This window comes from Corvus brachyrhynchos, unplaced genomic scaffold (genome assembly GCF_000691975.1).
Source record: "Corvus brachyrhynchos isolate BGI_N302 unplaced genomic scaffold, ASM69197v1 scaffold19, whole genome shotgun sequence".
Lineage (NCBI taxonomy): Eukaryota > Metazoa > Chordata > Aves > Passeriformes > Corvidae > Corvus > Corvus brachyrhynchos.
In genome coordinates this window covers 572,366-580,782 of record NW_008246061.1, presented here as the reverse complement: position 1 = coordinate 580,782, position 8,417 = coordinate 572,366, and the positions used below count along the sequence as shown (strand labels likewise).

The window sequence follows — 8,417 nt, the reverse complement described above, 5'->3', positions numbered from 1 at the left end:
TGCTGCTGAGTGCCCTGGGAGAAATCCTGGGAATACAGAGATCAGCAGTGATCTCAAGGTACACACTTCACACCTGCTGGATTCCAGGTGTACATGTGGTGCCCAAGTTGCTTTTGGTTTGTTTGGGGTTTTTTCTGAGGGGTCTGATGCTAACTCAGGACTGGGAGAAGAAAACCCAGAATAAAGCTAGTGCTAGAGCTGAAAATGCAGGGAACAGTCACTCCAGGATGAGCAAGAAGAGAAATTTGGGTGTGAGGATGGCGGGAGCTTGGCTGGGAGGAAGAATGGATCTTTGACTCAAGAGAAACAAATGAAAGGTTGGTTTTTTTCCTTTTCTGAACTGGGGAAAAGCTGATATCCCAGGTTGGATGGGGGCTGGAGCAGCCCGGCATAGTGGAAGGTGTCCCTGCCCACGACAGGGAGTGGGAACGAGATGATCTCTGAGGTTCCTTCCAACCCAAACCATTCCGTGAAATTCTGCATATTCAATTCCAAAAGGAAAAAGCCTCTTAGAGTAGTCAACAAATTCCATTTTGGTAGCAAGGCTGATTTGTTTTGAGCTGAATGTAGAAAATGAATGTCAAGGAAAAGTCACTCCCAAGCAAGAAAGCCCATCCTTTGCGTTGGGGAAAATGTCAAAAGGCCACGCTGACATTTACATTTTTTTCTCTCTCCACTTTGCTCCTGAACAGAAATTTGCCAAAGCCACCAGGGTGTCACTTTGTGATGGAAATCTGTTTTGACAAAAAATTTTCCAACCAGCTCTGCTCGCTCCACACAAACATTTCCGCTCTCGATTCCAACGGGGATTTGGCAGGGAGCAGGGCAAGGATGGAGAGGGGGATTCCTTTCAGGCCCTGTCAGAGATGTGTCACCCTGTCACAGGGCCCAGGATGGCTGGAAGCGTCCTGATTCCAGGGACATTCCAAGGCTCCCTCTCTTTGCTGGCCTGGCCGACCTGGGCAGGGATTAAACATTAAACGTTGCTATGAAAGGCTCACCTGGGAGCTGGGTTTGGGCTGGGCAGCTGATCCAGAGACAGGGCCTGGTTAGGCCTCTGCTGAGTTACAGGTCTTCCTCACCGATTTCTGTGGGCTTTTTCTTATTTCTGATGCAGTTCCTGGATCCCTGTTTGGACAGAGACTCATTTCCAGGGGCCTGGAGTGACAGGACGAGGGGGAATGGCTTCAAACTGGCAGAGAGTTGGTTTAGGTTGGATATGGGGAAGGAATTGTTCCCTGTGAGGGTGGGGAGGCCCTGGCGCAGAGAAGCTGCGGCTACCCCTGGATCTCTGGAAGTGTCCAAGGGAGAAGAAAACCCAGAATAAAGCTAGTGCTAGAGCTGAAAATGCAGGGAACAGTCACTCCAGGATGAGCAAGAAGAGAAATTTGGGTGTGAGGATGGCAGGGGCCTGGCTGGGAGGAAGAATGGATCTTTGACTCAAGAGAAACAAATGAAAGGTTGGTTTTTTTCCTTTTCTGAATTGGGGAAAAGCCGATATCCCAGGTTGGATGGGGGCTGGAGCAGCCTGGGATAGTGGAAAGTGCCCCTGACCATGGCAGGGGTGGAATGGGATGATTTGTGAGGTCCCTTCCAACCCAAATTATCCTATGATTTCATGATATTGAATGAAGAGAGGAGCCCAGTCATCTGCTTATTTTTTTGTATTTACAGACCAAAATTTGTATATTCTTGCTGCAATTTATCTGTACAACATTGAGACCCAGTGCATGGGATGGAGGAGGTCTGAAAGTCTCTCATTACCTGGTTGGGATCATATCAGAGGGAACATCCTCCTGGGAAGGGGGATGAGGGCCCAAGCCATGCTGGCTCTCTCCTGGGAGGAGGACAGCCCAATCTGTGCTCCAGCTATGAACACGAGGGGCTTGCCAAAAAAAGAACAAAAAAAAAAAGAAAGAAAAAAAAATCTGAGCACAAGTGCTTGGATGTAACTGGCAGGGAAAAAAAAGCCACGGCGGCAATAAAATTAATTTCCTTCTCTAATATATACAAGACTTTCTCCAAGAGAATTATGAGGCAAGCTGATCAAAGTCTGTAAGTGGTACTTATGCTATCAGTTTCACCCCCTTAATGCCCTGCTGTCAAAACAAAATCCCCTCGAAAGGCTTTGAGGAAAATCACATGAGCATAATGGCTTTGAGAAAAATGGCCCTAAGTACTCAGTAACATATACAGAGAGGACTATTAGATGGGCTGGTGTAATTGGACTTATTTTCAAATGTAAACACTCTTCTAGGAGCAAGTTACTGCTTAGCCACGGAGCAGAGCAGGGCTGGGTTATCGAGGGAGAGGGGAGCACAGGGACCTCTGCCCTGAGACACGGTGGTGACTCAGAATGAGATAAAAGGAGGAGGGAAAAAGCAGGGGAAGGATGGGGTTTATTAAAGACTCATTCTCAGACATCCAAAGGACGAAATTCAGGCGGGGTGTGATGGTGCTGCTCGCAGGTAGGAGGCAGTGAGAGTGACCTCTCTGAGCCTTTATCTGCTGCCCGCGCTTGTTTGAAGCTGTTCCTGGTGGGGCTGGCGCTGCCCTGACAGCTCTGGGAACAGGAGTGCTCGGAGGATTCCCAGCTCCAGGCAGAGCCATGTCTGGGCCCAGCCCGTGACCATCCAGCCCTGGTGGGGACAGTAAAGGTGACAGCCCAGGTGCCCAGTGTGCAGCACTGGCAGGGAGCACACACAGCTCTGGTGCTCTTCACCTCTGGAGGCTTTGTTGGCCCACCTGTAGGGTGCACCCATTTTCATGTTTTGGTCCGTGACTCTTCCCCGGGGTGCTCCATCCCCTCTGGAGCAGTGCCAGTGCCTGCTCCACGTGCAGCTCCTGCCCTTTGCCTTCTCCTGCTGGGGAGGTGGCAGTCCCTCAGGTCTCCTTGGCGCAGCAGCGGTGCCCCAGGGGTGTGCAGTGACTGGGGGGGATGAACAGCTCAGGGGGTTAAACGGGGGCTGTGTTTGGGGAGCTCCAATGTTGAGGCAGGAAAACTGAGTGCCCCTCATGGTCTGGATGCTTCTGGGTGGAAAAGCTGCTGCTGAGGGTTGATTTCAATTTCCCCCTGTGCAAACAGTGTCCAGTGCAGACTCCAGGGCCCATTCCTGCAGTCCTTGCTTCCCCTTCTCCCTCTTCCTTTCTGCCGTGCAGCCCTCTCCGTCTGAGGCCAAAGGTCCTTGGAGTCTCTTTCCCAGACCACTGAACCTCTTTGCTGGGTGACTTTTCCCCCTGGGAACACCAGCTCAGCCTACCAAAAAGCAGGGTCAGGGATTTTCTGACAAAATCCTGAAATATTTCAAAGGCTTAAAAAAACCCATCCAAAACAACCCAACAAAACAACACCAATAAACCCAGACAGCCTCTACCACCTGGCTTTTTCAGCTGGGGACTGTAAAATGAGTCTTCCCTCACCATCCTTTTGTGCTGGGGCACAGACAGAGTCCGCTGGAGTCAATGAAAAGATATTCCTAGGCCAGGCTCATCCAGACTCCTGACATATCTCATAGAGCTATTTCCCTATCTGTCCCTCTTTCCTGGCCTTACTGTCTTGCTCTCCCTTTGGAGGAAATTCCTTTCCTGGTGATAACCACGTCTGTAGCTCATATTTCCTCTTTCTTGTTGACAGTTTTAAACCAATAGATTTATGAACTTTGAAGTAATAGAAATATTTCAGGCATACCTACCCTTGCCCTTATCTGGAGCAGGCAGGGATTATTCTTTTTCTGGACACTGCACTTGTAACAGGAGACATTTGCCTTTCAACCCATCCTTTGGAAAGCCAAGCCTGGTTTGCTTAATGAGGGCTTTGGTAACCTCTGATTATTCATGTGGGAGTCCCCCAGCTGTTCTGCCAGTTTTTCCCTCGGCTGGGACCAAAGAGGTAGATCTGCCCTCGAGGTGATGCCCCTTGCTGGGTGTGTGGGACTGGAGGGTGATGGATGGGTGCCCAATGAGGAAAGTTGTGATTATTTCCCATCCAGGCTGGCTGGGACACCAGGGTGAGTGAACAGCTCCACGTCCTGCTCGCTCTTTGCCGTCCCTGGCCCAAATGTCCTGCTCCATCTGAGAATCCCACGCTGCTTCTCACACTTCAGCTCCTCTGCAGAGTTTCACCCTTCGGAATGGGAATAACCTGGTTTGCAGCGCTGCAGGCAGGGTCAGCCACAGCGGCTCCAGGGGACATCAGCTGCCCTCATGCCTGGACTAAGGTAGGCAGGGAGGGTTTTGCCCCTTCCAGCCCATCCCAGGGTGTCTGTCCTGGGGGGACACAGCTGGGGCTGCACTGAGCACCCCGGAGCATGGCTTTGCTTTTCAGACCTGCTGAGTGTAAATTCCTCCTGCAGGGACTTCACAGACAGAACTCCTTCCCTTTTTAACTCAGTGGGATCCCTAATTAATAAAAAAGGGTGGAGGGAGTAGGTGCTTCCTACAGGAAGTGTTTCTGTCCATCAGAGACGATGGGACAGGGCTCGTCAGGCCGTGAGCTGATTTACTGCAGCCTGTCCCACGAGTGACACGAGTTGGAGAGAATTCCAGAGGCAGCAGCTTCTCACCAGAACGTGAGTGCTGAGGCCTGGGGGGTGTGAAACGACTGGCACCAAGGACTGGTACCTCCCAAAACTCCCCAGGGGCAGAGGAGAAATGCTGCAGGTGGGACAACTCAGTGTTGATTGAGATTTTGCATGGCTGTGAGCTCCAGTGAGGTAAATTCAGAGAAATCCTGCAGTAAAAGCATCTCTGGGTAGGGGCTGGATTTAAGGGAGGCTGAGCCTCAGTTCCTACAGTTCCAGACCCCAAAATGATGCTGTGGATGAAGAAATGACAGCCCTGCAAGGTGCTGCTGTCAGGTTGGGAGGGTTTCCTTCTCCAGCGTGATCCTGCCACCACAAAACCTCATCATTGACATTGCTGGGGACAGGATTTCCTGGTGGGGTGGGGAGAATGTGAAGGAATTGGAGGCCCCCAGGGTGCCATGAGTGGGAGACAGCAGAGGCAGATCCACCCCAAGCCAGCACTTTCCCAGGAAAAAAAGGGATCAAAGGAGTGATCCTGAAAGACCTGGGACAGCTTTGAGAGCCAGAAAGCGGCTGCTGCCTGTGTGCTGAGGGTGTGCTTTGGGATCGGGGGTTGTTGATCCCCAGGCTGCTTGTGTTCATTCTGGAAACGGGAAGGGTTGGCTGGGTCTGTGCCCAAATGAATCCCAGAATCGTGGAACGGTTTGGGTGGGAAGGGACCTTAAACCTCATCCAGTGCCATGGGCAGGGACACCTTCCCCTGTCCCAGGTTGCTCCAAGCCCCATCCAGCCTGGCCTGGGGCACTTCCAGGGCTGTGTGAGGGCACAGATCCGCACACTGCGGTGAGCAGCAGCAGCTTTTGTGGCTTTTTTCCTGTCCCAGCATTTCTCCCTTTCCTTAAGGGATTCTGGTGGCGCTGATGCAGCGCAGGGAGATCCCACACTGGTGCTTCCCCAGCTGCATCAGCTGTGGGCTTACCAAAATAAATCATTTTCCAAGGCTATAAATCCCGAGCCTTTCAGCAGCTCCTACAGTAACTCCCATGTGCAGAACAACAGCAGGCTGTTTATCCAAACTCACCCAAGCATCTGCAGCACAGTTAACGATTTCCCAGCCACCCACACCCTGCCTGTGGGCTGCGAGCTGCTGCCCAGAGCATGGGAGAGGAAAGCACAGGCTTCAGGGTAGGAGAAACTGCATTTCCCCTTCCAAACCCCAAGCTGGGTTGGTTTTGGAGGGTATTTTCTGCCTGCTCTACTCCGTGCCGGGATTTCTTTGCAGAGGCGCGGAAATCGGTGCTGTAAGGGTTAAGCTGACGTGCTGGGATGCTCCTCTCTCCTCTTGATCGCCAGGTCTTGTCTCTGTTAAACATCTCCCCCTCTCTTTTCCATGCAGCTCCCCTTTTACAAGGCCGGCCCGGGAATTCCGGCGCGGGCAGGATCTGCCCTCCACGAGGCCCCGGCGGTGGGGGCGGCCGGTAAGGGCCCCGCGGTGGCAGCTGCAGGTAAGGGCCCCGCGGGGGCAGCTGCAGGTAAGGGCCCCGCGGGGGCAGCTGCAGGTAAGGGCCCCGCGGGGGCAGCTGCAGGTAAGGGCCCCGCGGGGGCAGCTGCAGGTAAGGGCCCCGCGGGGGCAGCTGCAGGTAAGGGCCCCGCGGGGGCAGCTGCAGGTAAGGGCCCCGCGGGGGCAGCTGCAGGTAAGGGCCCCGCGGGGGCAGCTGCAGGTAAGGGCCCCGCGGGGGCAGCTGCAGGTAAGGGCCCCGCGGGGGCAGCTGCAGGTAAGGGCCCCGCGGGGGCAGCTGCAGGTAAGGGCCCCGCGGGGGCAGCTGCAGGTAAGGGCCCGGCGGGGGCAGCGGCCGGTAAGGGCCCCGGCGCTGGCAGCGGCCGGTAACGGCCCCGCCGCCCAAGGACGCGCTGCGCCCCGCCCGCCGCCTCCCCGCGCCTCGCCCCCACAGCACAGCAAGAAGCAGCTGCCTCGTTCCTTTGCAAGGCTCATCCGCCCCCAAATGGGCCCATTTGGCGGGCACAAGCCGAGCTGAGCCCGGTGGCCAGTGGTGGGTTTGGGGGCTGCAAGGCCGTTTGCGCCGAGACCTCTCCGGCGCGGTCTGAGCCGCCTCACCCCCCAGGAGGAGCTGGAGATGCTCTGTTTTATCAGAGCTGCTGACCTCTTACCCTGCCGCAGGCCAGCCGAGGCTGGATCATGTCTGGGCTAATCACCGGGGCTGCAGAGCCGCCAGGGGCTGCACCCACCCCGGTATGCGGGAGCTCAATTTCCCAGCCTTCCCTTCTTTTCCCCCTTCTTTCTGCATTTTCTCCCCCTCTCCTCTCTGCTCAGTCAGTCTCACATTTCTCACATCTCCATTTCCCCACCGGCTGCCATCCCTCAGCCACCCCGAGCACCCCTCCTGTCCCTCCCGTCTGGCAGGACAGGTTTGCTCGTGTGTGGTCTCGCACCTGCGGCAGCAGCGGGGATTCTGCCTCTGCTGCCCGGGCACCGCTCAGTGATAACAGCGACAGCGGCAGGAAGGGCTCTGGCCAGGGGACATCAAACAGGAGCCGGAATGCTGCGCTGGATGATGCTGGGCGGGCAGCCCAGGAGCTGCCAGGGAGTTGGCGTGGGCAGGGGAAGAGGCACTTGCTTCCTTTCTTTCCAAAAATCGATTCTTTCTGCCAAAAAAAAAGAGCAGAGAAATCAATAACTCTTCTATTTTTTGAGTTTCTGAAAAGTAGTTAGAAAGAAATCTGGAAATGGGAAGGTATGAGCACACAAGTTCCCAGGCTCTACCTGCAATTTCTTCTAATTATTAATAATTTCTGCCACGAATTTCAATGTAAAGCACTCACCTCCTCAGAGCCCTTCTGCCGAACCCATTTATTTACAGAACTGCCTGCAAAGCCCAACACAAGCCCCTCAGCTGAGTCAAACTTCAGCTTGTTTGCTGAACTACCCCCGATTCCCAGGGAAATCCTCTCCCAGGTGCTGGCTGGAGGAGCTGCAGCCATGCTGTGCCTGCCCAGGAATGCTCGGTGAGCCCGGCTGGGGTGAGAGGCTCTGCTTTAATTTGCAGTAATGAGTTCCAGGGTGATTAAACTCGAGGAGTGCCAGGTCAGTGCGGGGCATTACCACGCCCAGGGCTGTGCCTTGCTGCTCCCTCTGCCATTTCAGGGCTCGGGTTCATGGCCTGTCCCGGCGAATCAGCACCAAAGCAGCCCCAAATGTCCAGGGGAACTTTCCTGAGGGGCACCAAAGGCATGGCGAGGCTCATCCCAGCTCCCTGCCAGCCACGCCTGCTGCCGAGCTCCTGGGGACATCTGGTGCCCTCTGCTCCGTGATCCTTGGCCCTGCTGAAGTCCCTGCACCCTGGAGGAGCCCACTGCTGGGAATTCCTCCTGCAGGAATAGCTCCTGTGGAACTGCTCTGGCAGGATGGCTCTTAATGTGGGAATAATTACAGCTTTTTAAAGGCAGAAATAGATTTGGACCATGGGGAGCTCTTCCAGTCTCCCCCTAGGCCTTCTGAGATCTTTTTTCCTGTGCTTTTAAGGGGAATTATCCAAAGGAGGCCACTCTCCTTTCAATTTATGGGATCAGTGCTTAAATACGGCTCGGCTGACAATTCAATTAATTGATTCAATTTGGGGCTGGTTTGCAAATGGCTCTTCCAGGGCTCTCCCCAAAGCTGGGATTTCTCCTCTGCACTGGCTCTGAGCACCCCAATTGGCACCCAGGCACGTGTGGGGTGACAGGAGGAAGGTCAGCAGCATTCCCTGCTCCAGATCCCTCCCTGCTGGATCTTTTTCACCCTGCTGATGCCCAAACACACCCCATGGACTGGCAGCAGCAGCATCCTCCCCCTGATCTTGTTTTCAGGTGGGGAAACTGGGGCACTTGAAAACT

The 8,417-nt window shown here is 54.5% G+C and overlaps 1 protein-coding gene across 1 annotated transcript; it reads right to left on the bottom strand.

Moving 5' to 3' along the window:
• Positions 1–1,649: 1,649 nt before the first annotated feature.
• LOC108449675 (basic salivary proline-rich protein 1-like) lies at positions 1,650–7,774 on the bottom strand. The gene is made up of 2 exons (XM_017746478.1): positions 7,645–7,774; positions 1,650–6,687 (listed from the first exon to the last, which is right to left on the bottom strand). Exons 1-2 carry the CDS (start codon positions 7,772–7,774, stop codon positions 5,624–5,626), a joined length of 1,194 nt encoding a protein of 397 aa, XP_017601967.1. The 3' UTR covers positions 1,650–5,623.
• Positions 7,775–8,417: the final 643 nt, after the last annotated feature.

Coding starts and splice junctions, on each gene's coding strand:
- LOC108449675 (XM_017746478.1), bottom strand. CDS start 7,774: ATGCCTTTGGTGCCCCTCAGGAAAGTTCCCCTGGACATTTGGGGCTGC. Junction 6,688..7,644: donor AAGGCACAGCCCTGGGCGTG/GTAATGCCCCGC, acceptor CGGCAGGGTAAG/AGGTCAGCAGCTCTGATAAA.